Source organism: Hetaerina americana, unplaced genomic scaffold, assembly GCF_022747635.1.
Source record: "Hetaerina americana unplaced genomic scaffold, ioHetAmer1.1.p SCAF_2, whole genome shotgun sequence".
Taxonomy (NCBI): domain Eukaryota; kingdom Metazoa; phylum Arthropoda; class Insecta; order Odonata; family Calopterygidae; genus Hetaerina; species Hetaerina americana.
The window spans coordinates 13,262,713-13,279,896 of record NW_027286763.1 but is presented as its reverse complement, the minus strand read 5'-3'; the positions used below and the strand labels follow the sequence as shown (position 1 = coordinate 13,279,896).

General features: G+C 40.3%; 1 protein-coding gene across 1 annotated transcript; it reads right to left on the bottom strand.

Annotated features, from left to right (window-relative positions):
• Positions 1–220: 220 nt before the first annotated feature.
• On the bottom strand, positions 221–15,303 carry LOC139687987 (estradiol 17-beta-dehydrogenase 11-like). Its single transcript, XM_071585376.1, has 6 exons — positions 15,198–15,303; positions 12,290–12,637; positions 9,986–10,115; positions 9,025–9,166; positions 3,242–3,355; positions 221–635 (listed from the first exon to the last, which is right to left on the bottom strand). Exons 1-6 carry the CDS (start codon positions 15,264–15,266, stop codon positions 536–538), a joined length of 903 nt encoding a protein of 300 aa, XP_071441477.1. The 5' UTR covers positions 15,267–15,303; the 3' UTR covers positions 221–535.
• Between the last annotated feature and the right edge of the window lie 1,881 nt (positions 15,304–17,184).

Here is a 17,184-nt window from a genome sequence, read left to right as displayed (position 1 = left end):
CTCCAATGAGAGTGCTTAGCCCCAAAAATCCTCAAGCGCATGTGTACGTTCTTAAAATATATGGAACAATTAAATATTATTCACGGGATAGAAAAGTTGAGCTGGCACTACGGTCCAGTTATTTTATTTCAAGCAGTGGATGGCTGCAATTTAGGTAAGTGCTGTGAAATAATTTGAGATGCAGTTTTTGTAAAATAAATGTTACATTTCATTGGAGAAATAGTAGGTACATTATTGGATATTAGCACTCCATAGGAGAAGTCACTCTTGCCAATGCAAGCATTGATATTGTGACATTATTTAATAAAAAATCGTTGAGCGGTATGACATTAGGATAGAAATGTCTTCCATCTCAGTTTATGCTGAAGCATTATGTCTGCCGCTGTACCGCTGGATTGCATTGGGCATTGTTTTAGTTATGCCATCGAACAATTACAGTTTTTTGCCGAACCCACGTCGTGTGCACTTTAAGGCCTTAGCTAAAGAAATCAGTCTTTCTGTATTCTTCTTTTAGTCTTCATGTGATCGTTCTTCTTTAATGAATTTGAATAGGATTTTTTCTATCGGCGAAAAAAAACTTCCATTTTCCAAGAAGCACTTGCTTACATGCTCTGCTGACATATCGAGGATACAACCTGTAAAGACGAAAAGAGATAATATGAGTTAATATCATTAATATTATTAAATGAGTGCGGTAATATGATATAAATTTGTTTGTCTGAAAGCATCACGTTAATAAAATATTTAGAGAATTATATATAAGTGTTGTTAGCATTATCAGAAGATCAGAAATCTATTATGATTAATTGGGATACCAATGATTGATATAGGTATATTCCCGAAAACAACATGGGTTTTCAGCCTGACCATGAAGGTAGTGCACGCACCTCAGAGAGTGCGAGGTTATCTGACTCCGGTGGCGCGTGTAGTAGTGTGAAAGTGGAGGAACGCGATGGAAAACCATATCATATCATCATCGGTATTTCAATCCAAAGACTGGTTCACCAAAACTCCCACTACACACCTATTCCTACGATCGGCAAAAGTCCACCTAAGAGTTCGCCGTAAAGAAGAATACAAAACTTACCGTTAATGAAGTCTTTGGCCTGGTATGGCCCTCCGGTGTCATTCTCAAAATACTCTTCCCCACTTTCACAAGCATTTCTCGAAATTTTCCTTTCCTTTCTCTCTGATCGCTGCTTCTTCTGTCTCACCTCTTCATCCATTGTCCACCCACTGACCTCTAGGCTTCCTCAGGGAGCTATCCTCTCACCAATCATCTACACAAGACTTTGTATGCGCCTATCGAAATACTTTGCATCAGGCTTGCCTGCCTCTTTTGGATCTCCGACAAAAATCCTCTCCTTATCCGCCGACTGTAGTACTTCTTCGTTAGTTTTCCCTTATAGTCGTATCACCTTTTTCATCCTGCTCCACATCCACATATCAGAAGCCTGCAATCTAAACCTATCGTCGCGTCGGAACGACCATGTTTCTGTGTCGTAAAAACCAAAATCTTTTTTTTGACATTCCTACTTTGTCTCCCTATCATCAATTCCTTTCTCCTTGTGAAAGCTTCTTCGCCGAAAGCAATTCTTCTTCTTGTGTCCTAATTACTTTGACCATCTTGGTCCACAAAACTTCTAATATAGGTAAGCGGTTCCATCTGCTCTATGTCTGGCCCTCCTTTTTTAGCTTTTAACCTAGAATTCCTAGCCTTGGGATTTCACTAGAAAATAAAAAAAGAACACATATCTGCTACGGAACCTGGCGTGCATACTCGGAGTCTGGATAGATGAGAGACTTCGTCGGACCTATCATGGCGAGAAAAACTGACTTTGATTATTTCTGCTTCCCAAGTTATTCCTCCTCTTCTAGACCAGAAAAGCCCTCTTCATCTAGGCAGTTAAGTGTTCATTTACAATACTATGATTCTCTTTCTCCTAAGCTGCGGTTATCTAGTCTGGAGGACAGAAGGTCACATCAGACTAAAAAGTGAAGGGGTGTTCCAAACATAATTCTCCGACGCGTTGCAGTCTCCCTCTGGTATGAACGAAACGAACTATTACAGAGATACCTCCAACCACCTGTCCAAAGTTCTTGCCTCTGGAAAATCAATGAACGCTTCTCCCGATTCGGCTTGAGTGCTTCTGTAACACCTCAAACCTCCTCATGTGCTTCGAAGGGGACTTCAAGCCTCCACTCCCGGTGCCTTCGACCGTATATCTCAAAACCACTTTGCCTGAACCCTCATGCCACAGTTCACCAACATCCGCTCAGCCATAAATAAGTCATTGTATTAACTACCCGCTTTATTACACATCCATAAAAAGACTAGCTCTCACCGGCAGATTATCGCCACAACAAACCCTACCCGTTGCATTGCTGGACTTTATGGTAACTCATCCTTATCGGAGAACTCTTTTTCCCATGGGAAGGGCGGGGAACAATCCGTAAACGGTGAGGAGTCAGAGGAAGGGCATCGCGAGGGAATTGAAAAACCGCCGGGTTTGGGTGAAGTTGTAGGTACCCAGAGTGATCACCCGGAATCGAACCTGGGATCTCCGTAGCCAAGCGCTATAAATACAACCCTTAATTGGTTGACAACTTCATAGTGAAGAAAATTAAAAATAATTCTTGTCAAATTTTCAAGCCTGATGAATTCCAATATCATGTAAAAATAATTGAATTGAACCCGTCCAAAAATAACCCCTTAAATTAAGAGTCAACAACATAAAACTAGCTTATAATTTAGAATAGCGTATCAACAATAAGAAACCAATATGTATATCACAAAAAATTCACTTAAATAAAATACTCAAGACAAACTGGAAAGAAGTATTGCCAGAGAACATTACAGTTGACTCCATAGCAATGAACTTTATGACACATGGAGAAAATTATTGCTATTGGTTCATTAGGAAAGGAAGAGTTTAATATTTGGAAAAGTGAAAAGAAAACTTTCACACGAGGATTTTCCTACTTCTATCGGAAACTGAAAAAGGAATATTCATGGTTTGAGGAAATTGAAGACGACCAAGAGGCCAGACTACTGCACGAAGCATACAATTGCCTTTTTGACTGAGAGAGAAGATGAAAAAATCGGCATGATTCCAGGAGAAACCAAAGAAATTATGCCTTTTCGTGCGTTGCATTGAGGTGGACTGACCCATATGAGTTTGAGTTCATTGTGTGCTTTATTAGTGTTTTAGCTGCGCAGTACTTTGTCGAGGATACTCACTTAACGAGTTTCGTTCCGGCCAGCAAGTAGCCGGGAACGGTGAATTCCCTCCTCTTCGTCACCACACCACGGACGATATCTTTCACCACATCGGAAATCTGCATAATATCTGGCCTGTTTCATGCAAAAGTAGAAATAAGTGAGTTAGCAAATTTAATGTTTATTTATAAACGTGAAGGGAGAAAGTAAATTCGATCAGTTTTTCATTAAATTACTTTGATAATGTGGTCTAAAACATGTTTTAAAACTAGACTACACACACACATCACACAATATAGCGTCACAAAAGCACGCACGCACGAGTAACACATCCCTCGCGTTATACGATGTCTGTCTGGAAACAATCCAGCCGAGCCATATTTGTAGAAAAATAGCCTACCTAGAACAACGAGACCTTAAGTCTTTTTCAAAGCACTCTCCTTGCGACCTCACACACTTCTCCCAGCGTCTCTTCCGCTTTTCAATGTCCTGTTTCGGAATGGTCATAAGATACCGTTGCATTCCCTTTTATCTCGTCAACGTCAGGAATTCCGTGCTGTATACAGTTGTAGGGGACTTGCTCCAAGCCTCAAACGATGACTCAGGTTTTCTAAAAAAAATGGTCGTAACTGGAAATGATTCAAGGATCTGCGGCTTTGTCCATGTAGCAAAACCCCAGCCTTCCCAAACGTCGGTTGATGACAAAAAGAAAAATGCGAACAGGCGGTTGATGACCATTCCAAAAAGGACTTCGGTGATTATTTAGAAAAGCGGAAGAGACGCTGGGATAGATATGTGAGGTCCCAAGGGTAGTTTTTCGAAGGGGACTAACGCCTCATTGACCTTCTAAGGTAGGCTATTTTTATAAAAATATTGCATGGTTGGATTGTTTCCAGACAGACATGGTATATGGATGTTATGAACGAATCGATCAAAATGAGGCAGCATGAAAATGTCAAAGGATATTGGTTGATAACCTCCGAGAGCTCTATCATTGGTGGGATGATTCTCGTTCTAGAGCCTGTTCTGTTATGAAGGCAATATTTCAGGCTATTATTTTTCACTCTTTGACAAATATTTACTCAACATTGAGGTTCCACGAACATAGGCACGAGTAAAGAAAAAGGTATTTGCATTAATATTAAGTCGTAGGGCAACAAGCCGATTTCTTGAGAAAGTTGTGAAGACTGTTGCCAGTCATCCACTTCGTAAGAAATACCTCAGGGTCCTATGCAATCGCCTAGGGTACGGTACAAAACCACTTTGTTCTTAAGGTTCCAAATGGTACAAATTAAAACATTGTAATAGTAATGATAGTTAAAAATTAACCATTAGTGTTGTTTTAATTAATTCAATTAGTATGACATGAAAATGCTAAAGAATGCCCAAAGCAAATGACTTTTGCGCCCGCACGGCCTCTGAAGGCTTAATAAAGAGATACAGTTTTTTTCAACTATGAATCGTTGGTATGAGTATTTCATTATGTATTTAAGGGGAACACAATTGGAAGCTGATTGTCACATGATTTTTATGGCAGAAAGAATAAAATGCCATAGTTGTGAAAACAATTATATTTAAGACTTCCATTATGCTGTTGTTTTATTATCCTCTTGATATATGAATTCAAACTGCTTTCCTTAATAGATTTCTCAAAGACCCTAACATTTTATAGGAAGTTAACAAAAAATGGTGACGAATAAATCTACCGTTCACCCCTGTGACATGTATTCTGGTGGGGACAGAATTTCTCCACAATGCTCGCTGGATGATGGAGGTTTGGTGAGCTCAGCTATCTACAAAAAAAACCAAGAGAGTTATTCCGGTGCCTTTCCATTTTGTGGTTATGATTTCGTCAAAAGCCGAATTGAGAATATACCTCCTGGCACCACCATCAAAACCAGTCTTGAAATATCAAGTACCATGCTCTTCATAATTTTCAGCGGAATGAATATTACACTTGATGAACAAGGCTAGCAATTACTTAAACAGAGAAAGATGGAGAGTTAGCGGTGATTATAGCAATGGCAGTTGCAGAATAAATTACAAATAACGACATTAGTTTAACACTAGAATTTTATCAGACAATCAAAGATTTCTTATCACAATACCATGATCCTAACGTTATAATCAGGGGAGATTTCAATGACCCATCTATTGATTGGAGCATATACGTGTATAGTTTTAAAACGGGGGTAAGGAAAATGATACCCGCGAGGTGCTATTGATTGCTTGAATTGCTTGCATTAACTTGTCAATTCTCTAACTAAGGGCGATAATATTCTTGATTGGTTAGTAGCGAACATTCCCGCAAAGTTTTAACTGTAGAAACTAAAAGGAATTACTGACCAAAGGGCAGTAAATGCTAAGTTTTCACTTTATTGGGGTTAGAAATAAGAAGCTTCAAAGAATATTTTTGCCATTGTTAAGAAGGGAGCTATAATGGCCTAAAAATTAGAAGGATATTAATCACCAACATACTGAGGACACGTGGAATCAGTTCCTTGAAATCACGCGCTCAGGAGTCAACGAGTTCATTCCCAGTAAATTTATAAAGAACAACACGGAAACTAGATAGCGCAACGCGAATGTTAGAAAAGCATTGTGACGACAAAGGCTATGTCATACGAAGATGAAAAATATCAGGGATGACATCTCTGGCGATAATGGGAATGAGCTCACTTATGATTACAAAATGTCTAGGGCGAATGCCAAGAAGGAATCTCGGAAAGCGTTAAGCGAATTCAAAAAGAAATAATTAAAATTCTATAATTTAAATAACAATTTGAAACAGAATCCGAAAGAATTTTGGCTGTGCGTCATAGAGCCTTATTTTGACCTGATTTAGTTATTAATTTCCTCAATTTCGACATTCACCTCCAGGACAATAAATTTTACACTTCTGTCCATATTAAACCGGCCAACACCGACTATACATCAAGAGCTGCCACCCTTTACAAAAAAAGCTCCATCCCCTTCTCTTTCTCAGTCCGTGGCCTCTGTCTCTGCTACAAAACTCCCTCCCAACAGAAATGCATGGCCCAGCTACGCGACTTAGGAAAAGAGGGTACCCCGAAAAACTATTGAATAGTAAAGTTGTCAAACCTTCAACCCAATATACTCCTCTTCCCGAATGAAACCGCCCTAATCTAATTACCACTTCCTACCCCGGAAGCCACACAATCTAACATAAAATCCGTAAGCTCTTCCCAATTATTCATAGCAGTTAGTCCACATCACATTTATCCCCGTCTTGTCCCCGTTTCGTTTAATCGCCTCTTGAGCTTGCGAGACATCTTCAAGACCACCTGCGGGCCCCCGTGTTATCTCCGCCGATCTCACCATGCAACCGCCCGCGCTGCAAATCCTGCCATCTTCTTCGACCCGACACCGCCATGGCTACCTAATGCCAACCCAAGAATTATTTCTACACCACATGCGCTTTAAAAAACATTATATACCTCTTCTAAAAATATTATATAGCTAACTTCTGTCCTGCCTTCTCCGTGTGTGAATGCACCACCACCCTTTTCCTCCGCATGAATAACCTCCACTACTCAACTAAAACTCTCATCTTTCTTAAGTATCCCATTGCTACTCACACTGCATCCCAAAACCAATGTTTTGATGACTGGTTTTGTGTTACGGTGATTGAAATCCTTCCTGAATCCGCAAGCTGTATAGAGGCGAGAACCCGCGAGATGGCGCATATCTGGGTGCTTCATTAATTGAAATCTCCCGAACTGAACTCAGCCCGCTGAAACCATCCAATAGCCGCCTTTTCTCATCCCCTTGCTCATTTCCTATTCATTTCTTACCTCTGACTCTCTCACAACTCACATATCCTCGCCGATATTCCCCCGAGAACGGCAATCTGATGATGAAGGCTGTGGCGTCGTAACGTCAACTAGGTATGTGAGTGTTCTTTCTCTGTTTGTGTAAAAATTTTTGATCAAAGTTTATATATATATATATATATATATATATATATATATATATATATATATTAAAAAGATTAATAGGAGTTAAAAGAACTTACTTCAATATTTCGATGGTCCCAGTCACCTTCATCAGCATCAGGTCTTTTTTCTCTTATTTTACCGTATATGTGTGTGTGTAAATATAATATGGAGACTATAATTAGCGTGACGCGAGAAAGGTTAGAATGAAAGTAGGATTATACCGCCAGTTATTTTTTTGAATGATCAGACGTAATCAACCACATGGCGAAAGGGCAACAATCATTACAAAGGACATAGCAAAATCAGTGTAATCGGTGTATGTGATATGAATCAAATAAACTCGAGGTAGTGAGATTTTTTAGAACTATGTAGCCTAAGATGTACGTGAAATTTGGGAGATATGCATTGGACCAATTAGATCAGTTCCCCTGCTTCGGTAGTGATTAAATGTTGGCAGAGTAGTTACGAAATTAAATAAAGCATTATGTCGGTAAAGAATTTTTACAGAGGAAGGAGCTGCAGAAGGACATATAAAGTATACAAAAAGGAAGTATATCATTAACTTATCATTCTTCAATAAATCATTTCCTTTCAATGATAAGAGCGTATGGTTACAAAGAAATAACGTGCAACTTAAAAAACAATCATTCCTTTCATTTTCTACGCTCTTTATCTATTCCCAAATTTCCTTAACATGCTATCGGGTGATAACAAGAGTTATCTTAAAAAAATCGTTTTTGAACCATATTTAAAGATGCCATTAAGTTGAATTCACTAGTTCAGCATGAGGGATGCGATAGAATATTCCCATTTGAAAAAGAACGATAAGTAGGCTGTTTTCGACACTGATTAATGTGGAATTAGAAACCAATGTTCTAATTGGACCTGGGCCATGTCCATAGGTTTAATCCTTAAAGGATATTGCTTGAAATCAATCATGGAGCATCACAAAGGTACAATGTGCGGCAGCGTAATTGGTTCATTTGAACACATCTTCCCCATCAAATCAGCCAGTTATGCTGCACTCTCAGTGATGGCTCACTTTCAGAACGTAGCGTCTGGGACAATTGAAAGTCACGGATCATCAAATGCCAGCTTCCCTCGGTTTGGCTTATAAGAGTTATGAGTGGTTTTTTTTCCATTTTTCTATTTCCTATAGTGCAAGGATATCTGTCCAATTTAGAAGATCATTTTAATGCAACAATTTCAGAGCGTAAAAATCATTCGCCTTGACTGGGACTCGAACCCAGATCCCTCAATATCCGGTCGAGTGCTTTAGCCACTTAAGCTACCGAGGCGTCCTCTTAAACTCTGAAATTTTGGGGCTTTTAAAGGAACTAGATGTTATGACGAAATACCGTACATACAATGTCACATGCATTCGTAGTCGTGCGCGAGGCGCCACTGTCCACGAGGTTAAAGCCAACTTTAAACACGTATGGTGTTTTCCCTTTGACAAATTCCAAAGAAACTGCGGGAGATGCCGCAACAGTAACTTTTAACGGAGTCATCCGCTAATGTGCATTTTAATGCAACAATTTCAGAGCGTAAAAATCATTCGCCTTGACTGGGACTCGAACCCAGATCCCTCAATATCCGGTCGAGTGCTTTAGCCACTTAAGCTACCGAGGCGTCCTCTTAAACTCTGAAATTTTGGGGCTTTTAATTGAAACTGAAATTGTTGCATTAAAATGCACATTAGCGGATGACTCCGTTAAAAGTTACTGTTGCGGCATCTCCCGCAGTTTCTTTGGAATTTAGAAGATCATATCTGAAGGGCTTAAAATATTGCGTTTATATTACCAATGAAAACAAGCCATTGCTTCCATCTCCGTTGGAACTTACCCTGTCTTATATTTTTTATCGTTTTTATCCTTTATGCTACCCATTAGTCCATGTGTTGCTGTGAAAAATGGAAAGACGGTCGTAATCTTTATTTTGTCGAATCCCAAGCTGGCTAATTCCTCGTCCAAAGCGTCCATCAGTCCTGTGGAAGCGTAAGGGAGAGAATGAATTGCATAAAATTATTCACACGTATAATATGCGAATGTATCATAGTCATTTAATTGAATGAGTGGTATTATTTTCACGTTTTTCTTTGCTGTTACTCGACTCCTCAGACCGAGAGGGGAGATTTCACCATGTAGTTATAACGGTTAAGAATGATTGAGGAAGGAATAGCATAGAATAAGCCTCTGTGCTGGTACCCCATTCGATGGGGAGAGCGGACTGTGCCTCAGAACTGCGGGCCATAGGATAGCTTAGTCGGTTAATGAATAGTTCGACACCGGCCCCCCCTCAGGAACTTGAACACGTTACTTGGCTGAGGAAGTCACACACTAATGAATGCATCATAAAGCGTCTGGAAAGCGATGATTTATAGCAAAAATATTGTTTAACCTCATTAGATGATGCAAACTAAATCTTTGAGTGAAAGGACTTTATGCATTTTAATTCTTGTAACTTCTTCAAACTTCGTAGCTGTATTATGCCAAGATTTGACAGTATTTTCAAGGAGCAAAGCAATTTCACTTTCAACACACGTAATTGCACTTTTTGAATATTTGACTGAGACACGGTCATACCACAGCGGCTTTTAGCTAATATGATTAGATATGCGATAAAAAAATTGAACTGTCTACCAAATTTTTTGATTATCCTAGTAATCAGGAGTCAGGGTCATTAGTTCCATATTTAAGTTGGATTCGGCGTTTGGAATCATATAGAAATGTCAATGTCAACCTTCGGCACCATATTTTTCTCAGTAAATGGCGTAATCTTTCGTGCAATTTATTAGATTACTGACCTGTCACTGCGCACTTGGTGGCTGAATATGGCACCAAGTACTCCGTTGGCGTCAGCGATGACATAGACGATATGCACACGATCTGTCCCTTGTTGACTTCTTTCATGTGTGGCAAGAAGGCCTCAATCGTCTGTAATAAAGAAAAAAGTGTACGTTCCAGTCGTCGCACGTAAAATAAGCTGTAATTAGCTCTTGCGGTTGTTTACTCCTTCTCTTGTTGACGGGAACGATGAAAAGGCTATCACCACATGGCCCTTTAGCAAGCTGCCTTTTCCATTGTCTCTGTGTTTGACTTAAAATCATGAATTTAAGACGTGTTGAACAAGAAATGCTTAAACTAATAGTGTACGTGAGACACTATTACGAGTAGCAACCCTCTGAATATGGCCAATCACAATCCAATTGGATTTATCTTGAACCTTGATTGCCCAGGCCACAAAAATACGGGCAATTGCTGGCGGGGAGGGTTGCGTTGATTTTCTCAAGTCATATTTTTTCAAATGCGTTGCTCTGAAATATTTCGTTAATGGTGAATTATTATGGTCATTATACATTGAATGAATGGCAGAAAATATTGTTTTTGCGGTCTACGCCCACATAGAAGAAATTTTGCTAGTCCTTGATGAGATTTTTTGAATTCTTATTTGTATTAGAATTTCAATTAATATTAAAAAATATAACATTTCAAGTCAATACAAGTGCTTATCGTAATGCGTTGACAAGAACATGAGAATAAGTGGTCCTGGAAACTATGGGCAGCGGCGGAGACTTCTGCTGGGGTATTCCTTCGAAATAATTACAAAGCATATTGTAGAGATACAGAGAAACAGTCAGAGAAGAGACCCACAACTGACAGAATTGGAGGTTGGAATATTAGGATGATGTGAAGGGCAGGGAGTTTAAAAAACATTAAGAATGAGATGGAAATATTAAATGTAGATTCTCTTATTTTTGCCAAATGGAAGAGCATACGCATAATTGGGAAAAAAGAAAGTACAAAGAGATACATAGTAAACGAAGACGGAAATATAAGAGTGAAATAATAGATGATGACAAACATGGCAAATGAATTGAATGACATGGGTGCGGGGTAATGAAAGAGGTGTTAGAAAGTAAGAAAGTAAGTACGAGGGGGGACCCAAAATTACAGGAATGTTGTCATAGATTCTTTAGTTCTCAATATATTTACAATAAATTATGTTCACCTTCAAAGTATTCCCCATTGACCACAATGCACTTCTGCAAACGATGCTTCTTTTGTTCGAAATATTTCTGAAATTCATTTACCGGGATGCCCTTTAGGCCTTCTAGTGATTTTTGTTTTACCTCCTCCACAGTGTCAAACCGCTTTCTTTTCATGTCCCTTTTGAGTCTGGGGAACAAAATGAAGTCACAGGGAGCTAAATCCGGTGAATAATCGATGGAAAATCGATGTCATCCCGTTTTTTGTCAAAAACTGCATCACGGAGAGGATGGTATGAGCCGGCGCGTTGTCCTGATGGAAGAACCAGTCGCCTGCGTGCCAAAGATCTGCTCTAGAATCCTCTAAATTGAACTTCATGACACTCCAGATATCTCACGGAGTTGATCAATGGTTCTGCGACGGTCTTCACGAATGAGGGCATTGATTTTGTCGACGTTTTCGTCAGTTCTGAACGCTGAAGGCCTGAACGGGGTTGGTTTTCAATTGACATTTCACCATTTTTAAAACGTGTAAACCACGCGTAGACCCTGGTTTTACGTAGGCCAGCTTCTCCATAAAGAGTCTTGAGCATTACAATAGTTTCCGCGGCCATTTCCCCAAGAGGAAACAAAATTTCACTGCAGCGTGTTGGTCTTGATAATCCGCCATCACGTTTTTCGCCGAAACGAAAAAAGTTGTTTTACTGAAACAGCTCTCAAGGACGGACCGATCCAGTCACAGCGATGGCGCTGCGCATACTGACGCAGGTGGCGTGAGCCTGACGTACGACCGGCCGAACAAAGGCTTCCCCCACTCTCGCTCCCCACCGCAACCCAATTTCCGTTACTTTTGGGTCGCCCCTCGTATATCCATTTTAAAAAAATGGGACAGGAAAGGTATTAATTGAAGAAGAAGAAACAATGGCAAGATAATAAGATGATAAAAGGGAAACTATATAATTATGAAATTAAGACATTGAATGAAGATATACAATAAACGTATGACTCGATTCAGATAATGTAGGTCTAGACTTGCTCGATATAAAGATTAAGAAAGCATTTAGGAAATTGGAAGGAAGTAACAAATCTCTTGGGATAGAGGTAATAGGGAAAGTGCCTTACCCAGAAATGCGAGGTGAAGTTTGTGCTGACCAATCGAGAGATCTGCTCGGCGTTGTATTTGTCCAATTGGCCCGCACTGACGATGCCCGCGTTGTTGACCAAAATGGTCACTTGGCCCACTTCGTCCTGCACCTTCCGTGCGGTCGCGGCCACCTCATCTCTGTTGGTGATGTCACACTTGTAAGCATGGGCGGTCGATTTACCGCCTTTCGTCGCCGCTCTCGCGGCCGCCAGCGCGGCCGTCTCTCGGCACCCCTGCTCGTTGATGTCCCAGCACACAACCCTCGCCCCGAGTCGGGCGAACTCCAGGGTCATGCCTCGACCCAGCCCCTGCGCCGCCCCAGTCACCTGTGGAAGAAATATATCCGAATGGGGGTCAGTCGATATGCTGCTGCACCCAATAGATATGTAGTACTATAGTACTAGTATAGTAAGGAAATACGTATAACACGTTGTTTAACGTTTTTTATGTATATATGTGAATAAAAAAGAAGAGCCTCTTCCAAATAGCGCGAAAAATGGTGTCGTCAGGTGTGGAGCGCCTTACGCCTTCAAAAGATAAATTTATTAAGTTGACCATTGGTTTTGGAAAATACACCCCTGGCCAGACTTAACTAATTTGTCCTTGCAAATAATGGGACGGTGATTTTCTTCAGGCGTGGGACCCATAAACGTAGTCCCAGGATCCTCTTCCGAGTAGGAACTCGCAGTGGTCAACCTGTAATCCATCCCTCGAGCGAACCTGTATTCTTCAGTGAAGTCTAGTTTTGGGCCAATTATGCGCCACCTCCTGTTACATCCCCCCTTCCTGCCGTATGAACCAAACCCTGAATTCCTAATGTCATATCTATCTTCTACGCAAAATACATAAACAAAATAATCCTTGAGGCCTTATCGCCGTATAACACCACTCGTTAACCCTTCCCAGACTGAGCGAATCGCTACTTTCAAAGACCATCATCATCAGCCCAAGTCACATTTCTCTTTCATTGAAGACACACCACTTCCTAAGCCCAGGAAATTCCATCAATAATCTATTATTACTCCAATATCAAATCCGGTCATCGCATCTCCAACAAGAAGGGCTCAAATCCCTAAGACCTAATCTCTCTCAAGGCGACTCCCAGCCCTACGCACCACCTTCAATGATTTTCTTATTCGCCCTTCAGGATTCGTACCCAAGAAAAACGCTTTCCCAACAAGTCCTACCTTTAAACAAAAGGCACTTAGATAGTCATAAGAATAGCTTCACATAATCCAATATACCTATACCTAGAATATTCCTTCTTTCATTTCCAAATTTTAAAACCTCTCTGCTGGTTCCATTATATCGATGATATCTTCCTTCTCTGTCCCCAAGATTAAGGAAAACCCATCTTCTCCCATATATTTCCTCACCGGCCCTCCTTTTCAGTGTCGTGTGCTTTTTGCGTATTTGACTCCATCACACCTTCCTAGTAATTGATATTCACCTTGAAAACATATTCAACAACTCCATCAGCAATAGACCAACTGACAATACCTGCACTTCAGACATTTGCCATTCATCATGTACTAAATCTTCTAATCCTTTTTTCTCTCTCCATCCTTACTCAATGCACCTGCACCATATCCCCATCTCTCAGGATATATAAGTAAATTTACAACTTCAATTCCTCCCTCATAAACGAGGCTAACCAGATAAAATACTTGAAAACAATATCTTCCCCTATTCCCAGTAGACACCCTCTCACGAGCTGCCTAAACCTGAAAATTTCTAACCATAATGTCCTTTCTTTACAACTTTTTTTCTTGGAACCTATAAATTTAGACAAATCATAACCATTTTAATCATTACAAATGACCAAATGGCGTCAGATCTTTCGCTTGAATGGCCATTTGAATGTTTGAGATTTCTCAGCATTCTCCAATCAATGATTTTTCTGTTGATGAGCAACTGAAAACCGCCCACGATCAAATGTTGCCTTATCGTTCGCCCAAAAATCGCTTCGTCCACACCCAATCCTAATACTTGTATTAAAATCAACTACACCAACTTTATGTAAAAATTCTAATGACTACCTTTCTGGAACTTCTACCCGGTCTTTAACGTGAGTGTATGCACCATCCCCCTCTCGCGCTTAGAAAAATACTATGGGTCGGCATATTAGTCCTTCCCGAGTCACCATGCAGCACTACGGTGAGCACCCGTGAGTTGGCGCATATTTGAGTAAAGAGGCCTTGTAACAACTCGGTCCGAATGAAGCGCCTTAATAACCAATGGCCACCATTCTGTCCCTTCCACATTCGATAAAAACCCCACCACCTCTCACTCTTTTTTGTAGATATTATGAGAGGCGACTAACAGCTAAGGATTCTTGCAAGATAATGGATATGTGAGTAATTTGGTAGGGTGTTAGGTTTACTTGAAGTGCTCTCCACATAGCACCTCTGGTAGGGATACGAATACCACTGAAAAATCCCGCCACCTTCGGGATTCGATGGAGAACCCTAGAGGTGGGAACCCGAGACATCAAACCATTCCCATCTCCCTCCTTTAAGTCCTTTCTAAAAAATATCACTCTCACTCCGAGAACTTCATTATTTTATGTCAGACGATGGCAACTTGACTACAGAGTCTCTGTGAATGTAGGTTTTTGTGTCCATGTTTAATAGTGTATTTTGCATGTACTGTATGTTTATGCATGTATATGAGACCCTGGTCTTTTCGCAAAGTAACCGGCTTGGCTGTTTATGTTATCAGCTTGACGATGGATCTCATGATGATGGATCTTCTAATGACGAACGGGAGGTTGGTGATTTCTCGGGCTCGTTTTTTTATTGAAGAAAAGTTTCTAGAACATGCATCATGGCTTCTCCATGTATACATATAGGTATACAGGTAGGTATAAGTACCGTGCGAACTCACCAGCACTATTTCATCCTCCATCGATCTTCTAGGTCTGCGGACGAATATTTTGTAAATCCCCCGGATCATCTCTCGAAAAGGCGCCACTATCAGCAGGATGAGTGCCCACCCGGCATCCGTGACTTTTGAGCTCTTCATCTGAGAAAAGTGAAAAACATCCGAGGCGTTTTATAATCATGTTTGCAGTATTACACGCTGCGAATGTAAAAAAATATCAGATTGAAGTTAGTATTTTTTTAAAAGAAATAGCTGATTTTTCAAAGAATATTTGAAAATATGCAATATTAAATTACTTAGAGTAATATGATTTCCACTTGATTTCTCTCTCATGAATTCAGTTTATACCCATAGGTTAAAGGAGAAGGCAAGTGTACTTGGTTTTTAAGTAATTATTACTAATGTGTATATAACCGAGATATCCCAATAAAATGTATTCAGCATGTTAATTGAAAATTATGTAAATAAATTTGTGAATTCTTGGTATTATTGTTCATTTGTTTTATTTCAGGAAGCCGTCGATTGAAGCAACTCGCATTACGTAGAATGTAGAGGGTCGCAGCGTAAGTAAATTCCTTTATGCGCAGTGCACGGAAAACCCACAATGAAATGGTGGCTATCGATGGAAATGATAACCCATCGTATGACACAGTTGTGAGGCGGAGTTAGGAATTCCCAAACTGGCAGCCACATTTCCCTCATAGATGATCCAAAAAATGGAAGACCATCACTAATGGTCGATGCTTCCACAGTGAAGATAGTGGAGGACTTAATTCATCGTATTAGATCGAAGAGCAACCATCAAAATGATCGTGAATGAGAAGGATCTTAGCCACAGTAATGGGTGGCAAATTAATCTCGAAGAAGTGCACATTAGGTGTCCAAAACACGTTGGATTCGAAGACTACTGACTCCTTTTCAGAAGCAAACACGGCGCCACCGGTAATCAAAGCGATGTGCCTTTCAAATTTCGCCACATGCACCCTATTCTCCCGATCTCATTCAAAGGGACTTTTTCTTATTCCCAGAACTCAACAAATCATTGCCGGGTCGGAGATTGGACAACACAAATTACGTCATTCAAGAGGCGGAAGAACTGTTTTCGAAGCCATCTGCTGAGTTGTACAATGATGACTTTTAAAGGGTCAGAAAACGCTGGGAGTAATTAAAATCCTGAATGGTGACTATGAAGAAAAATCTTAAGAATAAAAAAATGAATATTAAGTTTCCACCTCAATTATTTTTGAGTGAAGGTTGAAGTATAGAGGATACGCTCTCAGCCAATGGTTGAAGTCCGTGCTGGAGAAACTAAAGGCAACAAGTAGAAGGAGAGATAAGATGAACATCATCCCACTAACTATCAATATTTCCTCCACCCACTTTTTCTGGCTTTTTCCAATTTCTCTCAATGCAACGTCCTCTCTTCGCCCACCATATTCAAAACAGCATCGTACAACGTGTCTTCGTTCGACCAATTTCCTCCATTTCCCTACACAATCACATCTCAAAAGCTTCCAATCTGAGTTCTTCATCTTTAGTCAAAGACCAAGTTTGATGTATATATTTAGTTATAGTCTATATGTGAGCTTATATGTTGAAACTTAGGTGTCGGTGATTATTTTGCAACTCCGTCTCTCAGCCCTGTCAATTACCGCTCAACCGGAAGTTGCACTTTGCTTATCAGCTCAGTTGATAACTTCCTTGTCCGGCAGAACTGGTATCGCTATTATTATTAGTATTATTATCCCCTGGTTAATGTCGGTTTTGGATGCACACAAGCTACACGACGGTATGATGACGATTCCCTTGCCTTTCCTAGCAAAATAAAAACCAACACCCAACACTACAGCAAGCCCCTCTTCAATTCCGTGTACTTCCTTCCTCCCTTCATACCATCCAACATCTCTGGGCTAGTCCCGTCTCTAATTCGCTAGCCTATCGCCCTCCCCTTGATCACTGCCTTCAATATTCCAATGCCAATCCATACGCT

Coding starts and splice junctions, on each gene's coding strand:
- LOC139687987 (XM_071585376.1), bottom strand. CDS start 15,266: ATGATCCGGGGGATTTACAAAATATTCGTCCGCAGACCTAGAAGATCG. Junction 9,167..9,985: donor CACCAAGTGCGCAGTGACAG/GTCAGTAATCTA, acceptor ACGCTTCCACAG/GACTGATGGACGCTTTGGAC. Junction 3,356..9,024: donor GATAAAAAATATAAGACAGG/GTAAGTTCCAAC, acceptor TGCATGAAACAG/GCCAGATATTATGCAGATTT.